This window comes from Silene latifolia, chromosome 2 (assembly GCF_048544455.1).
Source record: "Silene latifolia isolate original U9 population chromosome 2, ASM4854445v1, whole genome shotgun sequence".
Classification (NCBI taxonomy): Eukaryota; Viridiplantae; Streptophyta; class Magnoliopsida; order Caryophyllales; family Caryophyllaceae; genus Silene; species Silene latifolia.
In genome coordinates this window covers 114,931,951-114,952,652 of record NC_133527.1, presented here as the reverse complement: position 1 = coordinate 114,952,652, position 20,702 = coordinate 114,931,951, and the positions used below count along the sequence as shown (strand labels likewise).

Below are 20,702 nucleotides of genomic sequence, written 5' to 3'. Positions count from 1 at the left end.
TAATATATAAATATTAATATTTTAGTAAAATTCATGATTTACCTTTGACCCAACGGGTCGACCCGTTCGTGCCGGGTCTCGACCCTAAAATAACGGGTCATTTCGAGTTCGGGTCAAACGGGTCGCGGGTCGAAAAAACCGGGTTTGTAACCCTAAGAAAAACGGGCCGGGCAGGTCAGGTTTTCGGGTCGGGTCGAGTTTTGACAGGTCTACGTGATACAACTAAATCCGTATCACACATCTCATGTAACACCCCGACCCTGACCTTGGACCGGATCGGAAGCAATTATTCACGATAGCTTGCAAGGCTGTGTGCTCGGCCCACAGATCAACATGTGTCTTTCTCAGAGAATTTTGGCCTTACTCATACGCATCATGAAACGTTCATAGAAGGTCACCCATCCAATGTGAAGTTCTTATAATGGGGTTCTAGAAAAGAAAGTGGACTTTGTTGATTTGAGTAATACTTTCAATTAAGCACTGATCATTTAAACTTATCAATAATGAATGTCTTTAATTGGATGCCCAGTCGAACAATGTATTCAGTTAACACAGAGTATTACACACCTTACTTGAAGAACGCAATGCCCTCATTGCAACTGACATCATAACCGCTAATCTAGAATTCTCCATTGGGTGTAAACACACGGTCATAAGGTTGTTGTGATACCATTTTTAACATCCCAACCCTAACCTTGAACCAAAAGCAGTTACTCACGATAGTTCGCCAGGTTGTTTGTCCGCAAATCAATACGGGTCTTTTTTAGAGCATTTTGGTCTCACTTATACGTATCCTGTAAACCTTCTCAGGAGGTCACCCATCCTAACATTATTCCCCAACAAAAAAACGTTTAAATGTGGAGTTCTTATCATGGCTCATGGAAAGAAAGTGCATTTTATTGATATGAATTTCAAATTAGTTTTTTCGAGATCACTTCGAGTCATTACACATTGATCCAATTTGGGGCTTACAGGCTCAACAAGTTTGGGTTGACAGGAAAAATTCACCACTTCGGGTCTATAATTTAAGTCAATTTTGGTTCTCAGATGTAGACATAAAAAAAATTGACCGGCCAATAACCCGAGCCGCACCCGAATTCAATACCTGAGTTTGACCCCGAACCAGAATTAACCAGACCAAATGTTTATTGTTGCATACTAATTATCCACAATATAGTTGATCCAGAAATGACCCGAAATCAAACCCTACCCAAAGCCTATAAACCCGAAATTGGCCTGAATTAATCCGACTGAATCAAACCCGGTTGACCCTTTGCCAGGTGTAAAACCCTTTTTACGTTTCGGTTTAGGCCCATATTTTTGTCTTGTAAAATTAAAATTAAAAATTAAAAATTAAAAATTGAGCAAAGACAGATGAAAAAGAAAGTTAGGCCTTGTTCTTTTGGAGTGAAATTGCCTGAACTTAACTGAACTTATCTAAATTGAACTGAACGAAAATAATAATAAAAAGATTGTACTAATAATAATAACAATAATACCAATATAATAATAATAAATATTATAATAACAATATTCATTAATAATAATAATAACAGTATATTAATATAATAATAATAATAATAATCTAATAAGATATATAAAACATAAAATAGTAATATAATAATAAATATAATAAATATAATATATTAGTAATATAAATGATAACATTATTATAATAAATAATATAATAATAATAATAATAATAGGTCTAATATAATAACTTATTAATATTGTAATATTAAATATAATAATATTAATAAATATGTTATGAATAATATTAATAATAATGAATATAATAATAATAATAATAACAATAACAATAATAATAATAATAATAATAATAATAATAATAATAATAATAAATATCAATACTACTAATATTCTCATTAATCATAATAATATAATAAATATATTAAATATAAATATAATAATAGAAAAAATACGAATTAATTAATAATAGATATAATAGTAAAATAATAAATATAAAAATAATATAATAATATAATAATAACAATAACAATAGTAAATAAATTAATGTAATAATAATGATATCAATAAGAATATAAAATAAGAATAAGAATATTAATGTTGAAATAAACTAATCTGAACTGATTTGAAAAGAATTGAACTAAACTAAACTAAATTGAACTGAACTGAACTCAACTGAATTTAATGGAGCCGAACTAAACTGAACTGAACTTATTAGAACTTCAAAAGTAGGGATGTCATTGGGGCGAGGCGGTGCTGGATATAGGCTCCCCCGTACCCGTACCCACCAAGATAAACTCGTACCCATCCCTGCCCCACCACCTGTGGCGGGTACAAATTTCCAAAACCTCCCCGCCCCAACGGGTAAAAATATAAAACCGTACCCGCCCGGCTTACCTATTAACCCACTACACCATAATTTTATTCAATAATTTTTTTCGTAAAAGTTGGTTTAATCACTATTAATATCCGTTTTTTTGAATTTTTCTTTATAATTTTTCACCAAATAAATTAGTAAAAGCCTTTATAAAATAGCTATTATTATCATTATATCTTAATTATAACTAAATAAGATTTATAAAATTATCATAATCCTACTAATTGTTTTAATGATTGGTGGGTAGGCGGGTATTAGGTGGGTAAGATGCGAAATCCATCCCCGCCCCATGACCCATGATGGATACAATTTTTGTACCCGCACCCGCCTCACCACTCGCCAAAGCTCTATCCATCCCCCTCCCCAACTGAGGCGGGTGCGGGGCGGTACCCACTTGTACCCATCCCGCTGACATCCCTATTCAAAAGAACAGGGCCTTAGAAGCGAAATGAGAAATACTCCGCAAGTGAGAGTGAGTCCTTGACTCCTTGAGTTGTTGAGTTTGATATAGGGTTTTGTGCCAGAATACCGCAGATTGAATCTCTCCTTCTCCTCCTCCTTCTCTTTCTCTTTTCTTTTCACATATATAATAATAATTCAAATTCATATATATCGGTAACCCTAAAACCCTAAATCAGTAAAACTTGACTTAACCTGTAGGGTTTTACTACCCTGTGTTCCATAATCATGTATGGTGGAGGTAATTTTCCACACTAATTCCTTGTTCTTTTTTTCAATTAAATTATTATTATTATTATGATATTTAATTTTGGTGGTGAAACCGAACAGATGAAGTATCGGCAATTGTAATTGACTTGGGTTCTCACACTTGTAAGGCTGGCTATGCCGGTGAAGATGCTCCTAAGGCCGTCTTTCCTTCGGTATTCTTCTTCCTTTAATTCATCGATTATAATGCTGTCTTTTTAATTCACATACCAGATTCTGTTTTGTTATCATGTCGTGCCACCGCGCTTTATAATCAGCGCCTCTTTCTGTTATATGGGTTGCTCCAGGTCAGGCGGTTTTGACAGAATACCAATGCTATTACGTTGTTGAATCACGTCTCGTTTACTCTGAATTCGAGAAAATTAGTTGAATTTCCGGCAGTGGTTGCTCTGTTTGATTGGTTTGTGATGAAATTGTTGCTAGTTTTGTGAATTTATGTAGGCTCAAACCGCTCAGTTACCTTTTATAAATAGCAAAAGCTGTCTTTATAGAATTTGGGAGCATCCCAGATGTTCGGCTCTCATTTCGGTTACCTCTGCTTTTGCTATTCTTAAATGCGCTCTTGTATAAAGTCTTCCATATTCCGATGTAGTAGCAACACGTAGTAATTTAGCTTCTTTTACAACAATTTTGGTTCTATCTTGTTTAGTATGCTTTTCTTAATCTTCCATACATATGCATGCAACTTATTATATTATTTATAATTTCATTACTTCGTATTTCATTACGTGTAGACCTATTTTTTTTTGTTCCTGCTTGTTGTCTCTATGTAGGCTAAACTTTTGATCTTCTATTTAATAACACTTTTCATATGATTCATTAAGGTCGTTGGATCAATTGACCAAATGGACGTTGATGAGCCTGAAAATCCTGAAAAGAACTTGGGTTCAGCTCCCGAATCTAACAATACAGTGAAAACCTTGGATTCAGAGAAAGGAAAAAGCAGGCGCAAGTTATATGTTGGATCACAATCATTAGGATTCCGTCGTGATAATATGGAGGTAATGGACGACCTCGTAAATCTTTGCCTGTAGTTAACAATACTGATATTTGGATGGCACAAAAAGAAATGAGACAAAATATGGAGTACTAACGCGGTAGAATGAGTTCATCTGTCGTTTTCTTTCCATTTGACGCCATTCGTTAATTTTATAACATGAGGAAAAACATGGATTTTTCGGTGTGTATCATCTACCATGTTGTGCCTCTCTTTTTCTCACTCATATATTTATATAGTTAAGAGAGGTTTCAAATTGTCAATTACCATTCATGTGGCTTATATTTTTATTTTATTACTCTTCAGGTCTTGTCTCCGTTTAAAGATGGAGCTGTTGCAGACTGGGATATTGTTGACAGTATATGGCACCATGCTTTCAGGTTATCCTATTATCTAGCATATTTTTCATGCCTTCTACTTACGATAGGTACCTCACCTCGCATTGTTTATCACAATTTGAAAATAGGAAGGAGTGCTGAGTTATGACTTATAATAGGTACCTCACCTCACATTGTGTGCTTAGTTTAAAAAAGCGCCTAAGCGCAAGGCGCAGTGAGGCGCCAACCAGATCGCCAGACACTCTGAGGCGCATGGAGTGCAAAAGGCGCATCTAAGGGCTAAGGCGCATGAGGCGCACAAGGCGCAACTAGTGAGGCGCACCCAAGGCGCACATGAGGCGCATTAGTGTGCAATTCCATATTTTTTTTCAAAATTCTTTTATTTTACCCTTCTTTTCTTCCCCTTATCCTTAATTTTCACTTTTAAAAACATGTTGGCCCTCTTCAAAACAAAAAAAAGGACTATTCTCGCACAAAATTTGATTGTCAAATATGGACGTTCTTTTGAAAAATCAGTGCGCCTCGTGTGCAAAAGCGTGCGCCTTCGCCTCGCGCTTTGCGCCCTAGCCCCTTGGGACCCCATCGCCTCAGTGCGCCTTGCGCCTTCTCAAACTAAGATTGTGTGTGTGTTGAAAATAAGAGTTTTAAAGGGGAGAGAGAGGCACGACAAGAGTTTAACTTACATCCAGCTTATGTAGTTTATTGGATTGTGTAACTGTTAATTACGACAACAAATTCTTTGTAATTCAAATATTTGTCGTGGCCTTAATCGTCTGAGCTCTTTTGAAAATCCTGTATATTTTTCCATACGGCATACTCTTTAACAATGATCGTTATAATAAAACCTCTCTAATTTAGTGTGTAGACATATGTCAAGCCTTCAAGGAATTTAATGCCATTTCATATATTTATGTGAGAAGTGAAGGGTTTGTGGACCACCCATGTTGTTATAGATACTTTAGCATGTCAAGAACAGTGGTATCTGTTACTAGAGCTCACTCTTCTTTCATGTAAACACAGTATTTTTCATTTCGTCATCTCCTGCCCCCTATTTACTTCGGAACCAAGGTGATTAGTAAAGCCTCTTAGAGATTTATTTGATCTACCTCTTTCAGGGAGTGCCTATTGGTTGATCCGAAAGAGCATCCCATGTTACTTGCAGAGCCGTCTTTCAATACTCAACAACAAAGAGAAAGGTGACCTTGACTTTGCCATTATAGTATTAACTAATATACCTGTTACTGATTGCAAACATCTTGAACTGTAAGAAACTGTTAATAGAAAAGGAAGAATATAAAAGCAAACTAAACACTTGCAGCGCAACAGTGTACGTTCCCTGACATTTGACAATAACTTCAAGAAAACAAATTTTTTTATCACAAAAATAATACTTGCCCTGTTCCATGTGATTGTATATGCTTTTCAAAATATGTGAGCGGGATTTTGAAAAATGTTAGCAATCAAATGAAACAAAGGAAGTACTTTTTGTTTGGTGATCTTAGTAAAAGAATCTTTTAGATAAGAAAGTGTAGTAACAGTGTAAGGTGTGTTTATATATTCTGGGTTACTTTTCTTTTTCCGTGTTGTCCAATCATCTTTGTTTGTGATGATGGTAACTTCTGCTTGCTTTTACACCCCAATACTTTGTTTTCTAGAATAACCTTTATATGTTTGTACACTTTGTTTTCTGGAATAACCTTTATTTGCAATTAAGGTGACATCCTTGAGCTCTGTTATCTGATTAAAGCCTCTGTATATGTTGAATATAATGTGAAATTAAGGTTCTAACTTGGCATGAGTTGGCAGGGCTGCAGAGCTGATGTTTGAAAAATACAAAGTGCCAGCATTGTTTCTAGCCAAAAATGCAGTATGTCTCTTACAGTCAGAAACCTTTCTATAAGGATTGTGTAACAATCTTTGTGAGAATATAGTCTGCTTGATGTAATTATAATTTTGTTTCTAGGTTCTTACTTCATTTGCGTCAGGACGCGCGACCTCTTTAGTGGTTGACAGGTAGGGACATCCCTATTACTGTCAAAAGGTTCCTCATGTTTTCGTCAAATTGCTTACACCGTAGGATGCTTGTTACATTACTTCAGTTCACACTAGTTGTAGTCAATAGCTAATTATTTCCTTTTCAGTGGAGGAGGTTCAACCACTGTAGCCCCAGTACATGATGGTTATGTTCTCCAAAAGGTATATCATTACTTTTTGAAGTTCTTACTAAATACATGTTTTATATTGTTTTTAAGTTACCTAGAGACTGCAGTATGGTCTACAATGACAACTTCTTGTCATTTGATTTCCTTTCATGTTAGTGACAACGGAGTCTTACTGTCCTCGATCGTGTACAATTTAATTTTTTATTTCCGAGCCTGGATGTTCTGCTTTTTAAAATTACTATAATTATTATCGTATAGATTTAAAATTTATACACTGCCTTCTCTTCTATAGAAAAATATCAAATTTTTAAAAAATATGATAGAGTTGGAGAACAAGGAGTCAATTGTATCTTTAAAGAGAGCTCAAGTGATTAGATAATCCTTTGAAAGCACCGGAGCCCTCGGTTCAATCTTTAAAGAGAAACTAAAAAGGCAACCAGGCCCCAAACATATTCAAACAATGAATATGTCCATAAAATGTATGGGACGAAAAATATAGCTAATGTCGCTTAGTTTCAGCGTGTGGACAGAAACATTGCTCCTCATGCAACAGTAAACAGGCTACCTGATGATGGAGAGATAAAGTGACCCACGCTCACTTTCTCTCCAATGCTGATAATTGTTCTGCTGCTTTATAATGTTGTTGTACTGCTTGATAACCTCAAAAAGTAATAAAAATTCTGAAACACAAAATTGCCACACTCAAGATTTTTTTTCATTTAGAACTATATTTCATTGAAGAAGTCCAACAAGGAGTTGTATTGCTTTTCGTTTTATGGTGTCGTCGATCACATGTTTCAGGCGGTCTTGTCTTCACCAATTGGGGGTGAATTTCTGACTGATTGTTTAACCAAAAGCTTGGAAAGTAAAGGCATCACTGTAAGTTACAAAGCAATTGAGTTTGTTCTCTTATGTGCTTCAAGTGCTGCTGTTTGCTGATCTTTTGTTTAATTTCACAGATTAAACCCAGGTATTCCTTTAAAAGAAAGGAGATAGGGTCCGGACAATTTCAGGTATGGCATATTATATATTATGGCTGATCAATATCTTGTTCTGCCTTGAAGAATCTCCTAGTGCATTTTGCATCTAAGTGCTTATTTAATATGTTGCTCTTAGCCCTCCATCCACTTAAATTCACTACTTCTCTCAAAATCCCCACAGATTTTTGAAATTGAATTAAATCCATGTGAGTTAATATGGGTTCAATTAACTTACCTCTAAATGGCTACTGTAACTTTCCGATTACATTGTTAGCATGCGTGCTTGATAGCTTCACGTATACTGTAGTGTATTAGCTGATTGACAAAGCCAATTTCTTAATGGCAGGTTCATTTTATATTTCCTTAGCTACAACAACCTCATTACTGTTTATACTCGCAGAGGCAATCACTTTTTCTAGAGTTTCGCAGATATGATGCAAATTACTTGCATGTTATCTTTTACTGCTAGATCTTTTCGATAGTGGAAGAACAGGCATTCAATTTTCAAGCTATGATATGTCTTTGCTTCTGAAGAGATTAACTGTGGCAAATTGAATATTTTTCTGTTAACAGTATCCCTTTTTTCCTTCCTCATATAGTTAATAGTTTTCCCTCTTTAATACTCTCGTAGACTGTTGATCTTGACTTTCCAAACACCACGGAGAGTTACAGGCTGTACTGTCAGGTATACTGAAGATATACTTTATTTTTTGTTCGTTGTCAAAATTTGAACCATGTTAAGCTCTCTCCCTTTGTACAGAGAGTTATTGCTAGTGACATCAAGGAATGCGTATGCCGAGCACCTGATATACCATACGATGGTTTGTGTTTCTTGAAATGTCTCTAACTGTTTCTGCTTATTTTGAGAATCATGAGATGTATTCATGCAGTATAGACATTGTATTCCATGTGGTAGGTGGGAATTTGCAATAATTGCTGTCTGATTTCTATTGTACATTTTTTTATTCCTCCCCAATATTAAGTCACCTGTGTTCTCTGTGATTAGGATTAAAAAAAGAGGATGAATTCACATAATTTTTTGTCAGTATAAAAAAAGATTGACATTACTTTGTCGCTTATGCTGTCATGTTCTCTATTTAGGGCTACTCTTCTTTTGCTCTGGAGAATCGAACCATTGAGAAATAACCGTGTATTATCCTCTGATCTATCTATGTGATGATTGGCATGTTCCTCATATTCCATTTTCACATCTGTCTTGGATTTCAATTTTCAATGAAGCTAAAGACACTTTTCTTTGCTTTTAGATTATGATGAAATAAAGCAAAATGGCTTGCTTAACTTGCAGCATTTTTTTTTGTTCTAATTTGAAGTAGCAGTCTTTTGATGCAAATCACGAAGCAATTAGTTTTCCAGAAACAACCTTTATGTGTAATTAACACAGGGGCAAGAGCGATTATAGACCCCTCCCTTTCCACGCCATCTGCAGGCGGCAAGATCACTTGAGGTGCTGGCCTAATGTTTTCTTTATCTTCTGTGCTTTCAAATGATAATTGTTTTGGTTGGTCAAGCCTTTTCTCTAAATTTTTTCCCTCTTCTTTTCCTTTTCGGATCTTTCTTTGGAGGTGTCTGTTTTGTCTTTCATCGGAAGCACCTAGAATATGTGGGTGGCTTGTGGCTACATGGGCATCGTAAACATACTGATTTTCTTCATCCATTTTACTCATTTAGCTCCATTTCCTTCTTTTTTACTAGGAGGATTTTGAAGATTGGGGGTATAAAATGAAATTGAGGGAGTAATATATAATTATATACTGTAATAGAAATTGCTTCTCTAGTGCGCTGATTACTGAGCTGTAAGATTTACATGTAATATAGACATTATCCAATTGGGATATTATAGTGTAAAAGGGCCAAGATACGTTCCGGATAAACTTTTTGTTGATCTATCATACTGTATGAAGCTATATCTATGTACTGATGTTTTGTTCAAATATTGGTGACTCATCAGATAGAAATCAGTCCTAACACAAGTTTTATAGGGCTCATCAGATATAAATCAGTCCTTACACAGAGTGAGTAGACATTCATAAATATCAAATAATCATGGTTGATATTAGATTATTTTTCTTTTCCAGAGTCAAGACACTTATTTTATCCTTTTGGTTGCAATTGTACAATTTTTTCCAAATTCCGATGGAATCAAAGAGTTGTTATTCTTTGGTTCCAGATTATGATGGAATAAAGCAAATGGCTCACTAAATTGGCTTGCTTCTCCTCCTCCTCTTTCTCCCTTTTTTATCTTTATTTTTATTTTTATTGTAAATAAATAATTGTTTGATACAGTTCTTGACGCAGTTTCCATCTTGGGTAGTTCTTAACAAAATAGTCTCTCTGTGTTGCTAGCACTGGGTAAGGCTGCGCGACCTCTCCCCCTTTACTACTCAATTTGCGGGAGCCCTTGAGGCACTGGGTTAATGTTGCACACATTTTTCCAATGTTTTTTTCTTCCAAGATTCAATAAAAAAGCTCATACAATGTAATGTATAAGAAACCCTTTATCCTTTTCCTCTCGTTACAGTTTTGCCGAGACATTGCGAACCATGTTGCCCGCCTTCTGTAAGCCCGCGTTCTGTAAAAGCGTCCTTCGCTGACAGTTAAGCTATATGTTTGCAGTCTTTTGTGTAATTGTGTTATTGGAAAGCTTTATCTATGTTGCTCGGACTCGGTTAGAAGTATCCGACACGGGTGCGTGTCCAAGTGTCGGATTTGTCTATATTATGGAAAAAAAATCACGTTTTCGGTCTAAAATGAAGTGTCTGAGTGTCCTACCCACGTCCGAGTAACATAGTTTATTACCCCTATTCTGGCTGTTTTTATGATTTGGATACGTGTTTTTTTGTTCAATTTCACTTCGGTTTGGTATCCATGCTGCATAAACGAGGGAGACTCTCTTTCATCGTTGCTGTCAAATACTCGTACTAATGAGGATATATTTAACAATAAATATATTTTTTTTTTAATTATTATTTGACAGAAACTTCGTATTCCAACATTCCTATGACAGCATATGAACTTCCTGATGGACAGTAAGTACTTGGTTCTGTATCATTAAATTTTTTTCTCTTCCTCTAATTGTGAAAGAGCTGTCAGTCAATGTGATTCTCGACAACATTTTCATCATGGGTCATCCGAAAACAACCTCTAAATGTTTATTAGCTCTAGGTAGCATTACATACATCCGCCCCCCTACCTACTACCTAGAACTGGCAAAACCAACCCGACCCGAGACCCGAAATTGACCCCACCCGAATGACACCCGAAACCCGAATTAACCCGACCCGACCCTAAAATGACCCGAGCTTTCATAGACCCGTATTAACCCGACTCGAAATGACTGGACCCGAAACTACCCAACCCGAAAATGACCCGACAAAACATAACTTTAATTGGCCCCAAAAGACTTGAAATGCCTTTTCCTTCTTAATCATTGACCCGAAAATGACCCGACCTGAAATGACCCGATCCGCTTGACCCGAAACAACCCGACCAACAAACCCGTAAACCCGAAATGACCCGACCCTACCTGAACTAACCCGAATATTTCAGAAACCCGAAATGGCCGACCCGAATTGGCCCAACCCGAACCAGACCCGTTGACCCGATTTGCCAGGTCTACGGCCCTACCTCACTATGCTTAAAATGTTGTTGTACCAAGTACCAACTCGTCTTTTACTGTGCACTGGTACATTCAGAAAAGTTGTCACATGCATCAGCTAGGCCGATTAACGAAGTTAAAACCAGGACCACGGAGTGTTAAAATGCGAAAGAGAAATAATGTTAGTTAAACGTTGCCTTCTCTTTTCCAAATTACATCTGAGCATAGGAAAAAGTCTCTGATACATTACATGATCACTGCTACGTTATTTTCAATACATAGGCCCACATGGCGATATTTCTAATACTATCTATATTTCTGTGACTTATTTTATACTTTTATGTTTGTTTTCGAAAGAAAGGTTGGTAAATGGGAAGATTTGCAAACAGTGTATCATGTATTGTGAAAAAATAGGTCATGAGAAAGAAGATAGAACTGCTGATATTAAGAGGTGAACTAATAACATGTTTAGTAAATCTTCCAGAAATTTCTGGCCCTATGGCCATGACCTTTAACATCTTATCCGGATCCCAATACTGTGTCCACAGTCCACACAACTGGTACTGCAACATTTCTATACCATTCTTCTCAGCTATGTTACTTTAACATTTGACTTTGGTTGCACATCACATGTCTAATAAGTGAATAAGTAACACATTTCATGAAGTTTCTAAAGTTATGGCTGCAGCGTGTTGCGGCTGTGACCAGTTATAATGCTTTTATTTAGTGCATCACTAATCGCAGCCTTGCAACTTTTATTGTTACTGATAGAACAATTTTGTACCATTTCTTTGGGCACCGAGGCTTCTGTCTGGGATAAATACTTTGGTGTTAATTTCTGTGTAATTGTTCTTTGATTTGTAAATTGCATACTCCCTCGATCTTTTGATAAATAACAATTGTCGTTCATTCTAATTAGTTGTAAATAATGCCCCAGAACAATTGAAATTGGAGCTGACAGGTTCAAGACTCCCGATGTTTTATTCAACCCCTCACTGGTTCAAGTGAGTTCACTTTTAGTTAGTTTATTTCTATCTCTAAAGCTCTTCTGCACTTTCATTTATGATCAGCTCTATTTTTATGTGTGCACTGTTGCCTTATTCCTTAATTGTTTTTTTATGCTTTCATGCTCTATTAGGGGTGTTCATATTCGGTTCGATGAACCGAACTGGAAAAATAAACCGGTTTACTGGTTTGAGTAAATGCTGAACCGTCACCGAACCATTCTTATTGGTTTTTCACGGTTCGTTCACCCGGTTGAACTGGGTCTCCTAGAACCGTTTTAGCAAAGACACCTCGGCTATATTATTGCTAAAACAACACAGAATACCTAATTTTCCATTCATTTGTACAAACATCCATGGATTTGAGAGTAAAAAAGATAAAGTGATACAACAAATGTAGAAATTTCTAAAAGATGATATTTATATACATACTTTGAAGTTATTAGCCAGATCTATTTGAAGGGAAACAACATTTTGAGTGCCTTGCCCACTTCAATAAGTGCTTAGATTGATTATCGGTGGTTGATGTAAACGGAACCCATCAAAATTTGCAATTAAGGTGTGGCCCAACAGCGAGCTGAATGGTCGGAGGATGGTTGACGGTAGAACCCATCAGCGGGCAGGGAATAACGAAAAAGAAAACAAACACTTGATGGAGGGTCCAGAGGGTGGCGGTTGCGGCAGCAGGAAGGGCGAAATGACAGCCACAAGGAGACTGGAGGCCGGAGTTTGTGAGTTGTGGGTGAGATGAGCATGAGGGAAATATGAGTATTGTGTGAGGGACCGAGGGATAATTGATGAACAAGGAGATAAGTTAGGGCTTTTAATCTCATTTTATCTTGGACAAACCCAAATTTTTAACGGGCCTCAAATTTTAGGTTCAGTTCGGTTCACTGAATTTTTATAAGTGTGAACCGAATAGGTTCAGGCTTAGAAAAATCGGTTCGGTTAACCGAACCGGATTGACTTTTCGATTCGGTTAATTGGACCTTAAAAATATGGGCTTTTTAGTTTTTCGGTCCGGTTAACCATGAACACCCCTATGCTCTACCCACTATCACAACAGTAGACCCTCATGGATTGGTGGATTTGAAGGGAAAGGGAGGGGAGGGATTTGGATAGCAATGTGGAGGTGGAGGGATTTGGAAGGGAGGGAAAATGGATCCCTCTATTTCCCTCCTCCAAGCCAAATTATTTTCCCTCCAACAATTGAAAGAATTGGAGGGACAACTCTGCTCCCTATTCTCCCTCCCCTCCCCTTCCTTTTTTCCCTCTTTCCCCCTCCCTTTCCTTTCCCTCCATTTTTGGTATTCAAACAAGGCCACAGTCACAAAACAAAATGGGGTTGTCCTACTCAAATTGTCATATATCATATGTACTATAGGAAACTTAAAACAGTTTAAACCATATAAAATGTAGAGTAGAATGACAGAATGATAAGAAGATAGAGTTCTATCTTTAGACACTTGGGTGGCAGGGCCTTGCAAATTGACTCTATCTTTAGACACCGGGGCCTTACAAATTGTTAAGGGTAATAGATAGTGTGTTACTATAAACTTATTTATTTTTGACATGTTTTCTAACTTTAAACTAAATGTTTGTGGTGTTAAATACCCAAGGTCACTTTGTGATAGCTAAGCTCTTTAATTACTCTCCTCTTTCGCTCACTTTCTTTTATTAACTGTACTTTCCCTATTGAATAATAGTTCAGTACTTAATTTTTGTGCAATTCTCTAAGTGTAAACTGTCCTCTGATTAGCACGTCTGATTAAAGTGATCCCTTAGATGTAAACTTCTATTTTTTAGGTAATGAAGTTAAAAGCATGTAACTTAAACTCCCCTCTTTTGAGGAGTTGTTTCTAGGTAAAAAAGATACTGTTAATGAGTCTTTATTATATAGTGACTCATGAGTCATGCGATAGAACTCACTTTCGTATTTGTAGATTAGATTCCTTTCTCTGATTGGAAGATGAGAGAGCTATCTGGAAACTAAATAGGCATAAATAGGCTTGCATTGACATCAAATTAACAGATCCAGTAAAAAGTTAGAAGTCCGTGTTTGCTTGGATAAAAATCATTGCCATTTGTCTAGAAATCTCTTTTCGTCTGTACTTTTCTCATGCAAATTTACAATGTTTTGAATTCTGTAGAGGATGTCCTATAGACCTTCTTGATGCTCTTGTGCTATATGTTTCTGTGATGCTGTAATCATCATCAGTAACTGTCTTTTCACCTGTTTCTATTTATATCTCGGCAGACTATTCCAGGCATGGAAAGCTACATTGATATTGCTGCATCAGCTCGTGGACTGCCACAGATGGTAGTGTTTATCTCTTGAGGCCCATTTCTTGTTACTATATCTTCACTGATGTTATAAACAAGTATATGACAGCAAGAAAACCTTGTCGGCTAACATAGAGAAATAGGAAAACGACAGGACATCTTTTGTGGAACCATCATTGTAAATTTTTTACTTGTATAATTGTATTATCACCTGAAGTTGCATGACAGTTCCCTAATATTCTATTAAGAGGTTTTGTCTTTAGCGGGGTGTTAGAAGTTATAGGCTTTACGCTTTATGTTTTGTTAAACAATAGACATTAAATAGAGGCGTTGTTAAAAAACAGTTGATTTATCTTTGCTAGGTTTACCTCTGTTGAGTCTTCATTAATTGTTTTCATTCCATACTTGATGTAGGTTATTGAAAGCATCAATAAGTGTGATCCTGACATACGAAGAGAACTCTTTAGTAGCATACTGGTAAAGCTCTGTTTCCCTTTTTTCTTTACTAGGTATCAGAATCGAACAGCTTACATGCAAGTGTAGTTCTAGTTCGATGTTGAATCCCTTTATAGTTTTGCATTTGGATCTACTTGCTTGAATGAGCAAGTATTTATGGAAGTAATTGTTTTAATTTCAATCTGCGAGGCTACTTCCCATTCTGTTTTAATGAGGAATCACTACTGAAAAACGAAAGCACTAGTCATATATAGGCTACACCATGTTTTCCGGCGTGGTACTTTACGTACTTGTAAGCAAAACAGCTAAGTCATTTTGACCTGCGTTTACCTGGTTTACTTTCAAGAGGAAAAGAGGAAGTGTCCTGCTGTTGATATATAATTTCTGGTTAGTTATCCTTGTAGTGAAGGTATCATTTCGTTTTATGCAAATAAAGTAGTTATCCATACTCTTTCTATGAATCTAACGACTTAATTGGGTATAAATGCTCTGAAGATATGTTTTCGATAGAAGTTACGAGTTTCAAAAGATGCAGAGTTTTAATATGAAAAAGTGTATTCAGAATCCTCTAAAAGCATATGGATAAAATGTGTTAGAAATCGAAAAAGGTGACAAAGTATTCATGAAATTGCGTGATGGGCGAATCTGATTCTTTTGGTCAAAACGACAAAGATGAACTGGTTATCGTAGGAGCTATCGTTGAGACTGCTTACTTGGACGTCTGCTTTGTCTTAGTTGATTGATTTGTGGTTGTCTTCTTTGTCTTAGTTGCTTGATGTATGGTCGTCTTTTTAGCTCAACCTTGTAATCAGCCTACCCCAAATCATTTTGGGATTAAGGCTCTGATGTTGATGTTGTTTTGCCGTCTGGCTTGGTTTACTGCCGTTTGGAGCAATCATGTTATCCGTTCTCGGTGGCTTTTGCTAACTTTATCGGGAAAAGAGACATTCTAGTAGCAAGTGCATAATTTTTGTATCGGTCAAAGGTGCTGATACGAGATATCCCAATTCCCAAGATGTATCGAGTATATTAAAAATAGGAAAATACCGTGGCGACTGATATATAACGTGTGTCGGCCAACTCAGCCCCGATACGACCTCTCGATGAACCCGAGATGAACGAAGCATAATTTATAGTTATACTGACCGCACTTTGGAATGAAAAGCTCTTGAAAATTGTATAACATTGGTCAAATTAATTATTCTAAATAGAATTTATCCTAACTTTATATGAAGTAATCAATAAATGATAAATTATCTACAAAAGCTTGTAAAATAAACATCACCGCGATAACCGCGACTTGGAGCGCGACGGCTGAGTCGAGGACGATTCTAGGACACCGTTAATCACGATTTTAAACCATGGCTCTATCCATGGCCATGAACTGGATTGTGTTTGTTTGGCCTACACATTTATGAGTTGCATTTATATGATCGTCAATTGTATGGCACTATCTCTACATAAGCAACAGGTGAAAGAATTTGGACTTCATATGTGCTTACCTTTCTTTCACAATTCGTAGCTTGCTGGTGGTACAGCATCGATGCAGCAATTGAAAGAACGTCTTGAAAAAGATCTTCTCGAGGTAGGCTTACTTTGAATTATTCTTCGTTCATCTTTTGCATTGCCTTGTATGTATCATCTAGTATCCCTATATGCTGATATATTAAAACCCATCAGTGTGTTATCCCATGACAGTTTTAGTAAAGCTCAGACTGCCAATGAAGTTAGCAAGATGGGCACTGATGACTATAGCTAGTAGCCTCACCATAAGCGTTATTGGGAGCTAACAATAGATCGATACTCATTTTCCTGTGTATATTATTGGTACTCTCCCTTAGGCATACAATTTTTTAGGCCGCTGCACAATTGAGCGGCTGCTGCCACTGCCACAACTCATATTTACACGTGTGACTGTGTGAGGCTTACTTTCACATTTTGAGGAAGGGCGTAGTAACGTTAACAAAGTCAATGATGGTGGTAACTCCTTGCCAAAAAAGGAAATAAATGTTTCAGTTGTTTTGAAGTCATTTGGTGTAAATACTCTCAATCACATCTATATTGTCCCCAATCGACTTTAGTCGTCAAATGATGTCAACTTTGACCGCTATTTTTACGTAGTTATAATAATTACAACTTCTTAAAAATATTGATATAGCAATAGTTGTTTTTGGATTTTCTTTGTCAGAAATGCGCATCATTTCTCAATTTATGCGGATAATCCTTGCGTAGCGTAGGGGCCATGCTACTCTTCTATTGTACTGTTCCAATTTTTTCTGATGTCCCGTTAGAAAAGGTTTGATAAACTAAACATGGCAAATTTTCTTTGTATTGTTGTATATATTTGGTGAAATCAATGATGAAAGTTGACGTCAGATGAGATCAGTGCCAGTTTTGATAAAAGCGGTTCTATACCTTGAGTCTTTGACTAGTAATCTGATTTCACTGGTGTCTTATAAGTAGTCCAGTAAGTAGTCACATCTCTGTCTAGCCATACTGTTTCATCAAATTTCTCATGTTCTCAAGTGTTCTTTTTGCGGTTTAGAACATGAAACCTTACACACATGGTGACTGGAAAATTATTGGAAGGATTTCTGTTGCAGAATTTTATTGGTACTACTTTGGTTCTTTCATCTGTTTTTTGGATGATTTATCCTCTAAAATAATAAGCGGGTTAACACATACCTCTTATCACTGTCCTGACTCTAATTGCATGTCCTTGGTGACAAATGGTATAATAATGGCATCAATTTATCACAGTTTGTCACTTTTAAGATGATGGATGGTCAACAATAATGTTATATAGAGCCTTTGTGTTAAGCTTACATTGTCCTTAACCCACTTTTACCTTGCAGGAGTCTCCTCAAGCTGCTAGGGTTAAAGTTTTGGCTAGTGGAAATGCTACAGAGAGACGATTCAGGTGAGTTTGATTTCTTCCTAAATCTTCGACTCCTTGCTGCTCCTGCAACTACTTACACCTTGTTACCCTGGTTATGTCTGTGTCTTGCTGTCCTGCTTGTTCTGTTTGTATGTCTCGATAAATTACGAGTTAAACTGTCTGGAAGTCATTATTTCTTTCGAAAATAATGATGATGATGATCCAATTGTAAGTCATTTCCCATTAGTGGGCCTGCTGGACAACTTCATATTATCACGCTAGTGATAAGAGGCCTCTGGTTCCCATGGTGAATATGGCTCTAAGAATGATCCACAATTCCACACGAAACCAGCAACTTGGAAGATCATCCTCATTTATTGTAGCAAGTTTCTGCCTAAAAAAAAAGAGGATCACATTTTTTTTATCATCAAAGTTGTTTGGCGCAATACACTGCCAAGGGGTGTCGCAGACCCACTTCATCACTTTTGAAGGAATTATAGCTCACCATCCTTCCTATCCTCTCCACTCCACTTTTAAGATTTTTTTCCCTTGTGAACTGGCACAAAGGTCCCACAACTTAATCGGGTGGGTGATTTGAACAGGTGACCTATCGTCCTCAAGACCTTTTTAAGAGCTTGTCCATTCCTGTACAAATGTGGTACAGACAGCACATTAAAAAGAATACAGGAGTTTGTTGGACGTTCTGTTTGTAACAGAACCTCCTTAAATTTTGCTTTGAAATGTGCTGAACAAAGTCCTTAGTTCTCCAAAACCATAGGTGTAAAATCTTAAAATCTTAAAACCAAAACTAAAACAGACCACAATCAGAAGGTGCAGCGAGTGAGATGAAGGATAAATCGTCGGTCAGTAATGGAGTTTCTTTGAGAGGAAAATCTAGGAAGGCAGAGCATGAAAATGGAGGAACTGGATACGAGCATTAGTAAAGATTGAACTACTTGTCTACTTGTATAGCTGTGCACTTGTACCGAGGTTGGGATGAGCTGCCATATGGTTGCAAGTAGCTTGTGGGGGTAACTGCTATATAAGTTCAGCATATTCATTTGAATTGTTTTACTCATGCCTGGCTGTCGAATATCGGACATAAGAACTACAGAAAATTTGTCAATTCTTATTGTTGTTTTATGATTGAATAGTTCACACAGACTATGTTAACCTACTAGGGTGACATAGGTGCTTTATTCTGTAAACTGAATCTGTTCCATAAACTGAATCGAGCCAGAATCATGCAAAACTGCAAGAAACCAGGAAGCAAACATCAGCCTCCATTTCTAATAGCGTTGAAAGCAAGCTGTTAGTAATTGAAGCACTATGTCTACAATAAAATTTATTTCCTGTTAGTGTTTGCCTAATCTTATGACGGAAAACTTGTGGCAGTGTTTGGATTGGAGGAAGCATATTGGCATCTCTTGGTTCTTTCCAGCAGATGTGGTTCTCCAAGTCTGAGTAAGAGACTCTTTTGCTCTTCCTCTTGCAGATTTTGTTTCTTGTCTAGTTTCCAAGCTTTACCCAAATACTTCCTCTGTTCAGTTTATATTTTCATAACTCGCACACAAAAATTTGACAAAATATTGTGGTGGAAAATTAAAGTTGAGGAGAGGAATGTGTGTGTTTGGAAATGATAATGACCACAATAATAAAAGACAAGAGGAAAGATTCCCAACTAGGAACTCAAGCCTAAAAGGAAAACTAAGAAGTGTAAAGATGAGTGGAGGGAGTATTATTTAGCGAGTCTTCTAACCCAAATCCGAATGTATCCTCCTTTAGTCATAGTGTTCAAACTTTCAAGGGCCAAGTCTCCTCCTGTAAGGCCATCCCTTTAAAGCAATGTGAATAATCAGTTTCAACCTTCGCTTCCCTGTTGCAGGTATGAAGAACATGGTGCTTCATATATTCAGAGGAAATGTCCTTGATGAACCCCATCCCCTCCCTTGGGGATAGTGTATCAGTGTATCATGGCAAGATAATTCTTAGGTGATGTATTTGGTAACAATTTCCTTGTAATTCGATAATTATTAGGGTACTTTTGTTGCTGATGATTGACGGGTTTCAAACTCAGTAGTATTTCGCTGTTTCTATGACCTTATCACTTACTGTAATGGACAATTGTGGAACGAGTTTGTAAACTCACCGACTTAGGAACTCTCGAAAAATGTAGCAGCCGGCAAGTCGTCTCATGAGTGACTGTCAAGAAACTTGTTTGATCGTTTTGTAAGAGTGCCATTCGTACGATATTTACATCTACATACAACTGCTACAAGAATTTCTAGTAGGCAGGTCTAACAGTACCGTGATCAAAGTGATTGTGACGAAAGTGAGTGGCAACATCAATACGTTCAGTGATGTAGGCTTTTCACCTATGGTGAATGTGCGGTTATCAAACATCGTCAAAGAGAAAGATGAATGCAGGAGATACAACATATATGATTGAAAATCTGGAATACTTCAAAACTCTGGAAACAAAGAGATTCGAGAATGGCCGGGGGAACGACTGGGATGTAACGTTTTTGAAAATTCTCATTTTTGGCTTGGGTCGAAGTAAGCGTGTAATCACTCCTAATTCATTATATTATGCTTAATGTTGGGAATATGGGATTTGGCTCAATTGTTTTGGTTACGGTTTATGAAATCAGATTTGCTGAAATAAAATAAGAAAAACTAAAATAGTATGGAAATCAACCCTAAACCACCTAATATCGATTATTAGGGATCTAATTTTAATTTAAAAAAAATGATTTGAAAATTCAAAATAGGGAATAAAACTAAAGTTTAATTGGAAAATACTGATTTTAAACTCAAGAACTCAATTCACATCATCTAATACTTAGTTATGAACGATTTAAAGTAAGAAAATTGAAATTAATCAAAATAAATCATCT

General features: G+C 36.6%; 1 protein-coding gene across 4 annotated transcripts; it reads left to right on the top strand.

Annotated features, from left to right (window-relative positions):
• The first annotated feature begins 2,788 nt into the window (after positions 1-2,788).
• On the top strand, positions 2,789-20,055 carry LOC141642905 (actin-related protein 4). Of its 4 annotated transcripts, none has more exons than XM_074451896.1 (20): positions 2,789-3,065; positions 3,155-3,246; positions 3,916-4,092; positions 4,395-4,468; positions 5,542-5,622; positions 6,233-6,293; positions 6,390-6,439; positions 6,568-6,622; positions 7,390-7,467; positions 7,548-7,601; positions 8,200-8,253; positions 8,329-8,389; positions 10,564-10,615; positions 12,122-12,188; positions 14,446-14,508; positions 14,886-14,948; positions 16,450-16,512; positions 17,783-17,847; positions 19,201-19,269; positions 19,691-20,055. In XM_074451896.1, the coding sequence occupies exons 1-20, from the start codon at positions 3,053-3,055 to the stop codon at positions 19,734-19,736; spliced, it is 1,338 nt and encodes a 445-aa protein (XP_074307997.1). In that variant the 5' UTR covers positions 2,789-3,052; the 3' UTR covers positions 19,737-20,055. The 4 variants fall into 4 exon arrangements, 3 of the variants coding, with proteins under 3 accessions (XP_074307997.1, XP_074307998.1, XP_074307996.1); XR_012543527.1 differs by having other exon boundaries at positions 2,805-3,065; positions 10,108-10,615; XM_074451897.1 differs by lacking the exon at positions 19,691-20,055 and having other exon boundaries at positions 2,805-3,065; positions 19,046-19,236.
• Positions 20,056-20,702: the final 647 nt, after the last annotated feature.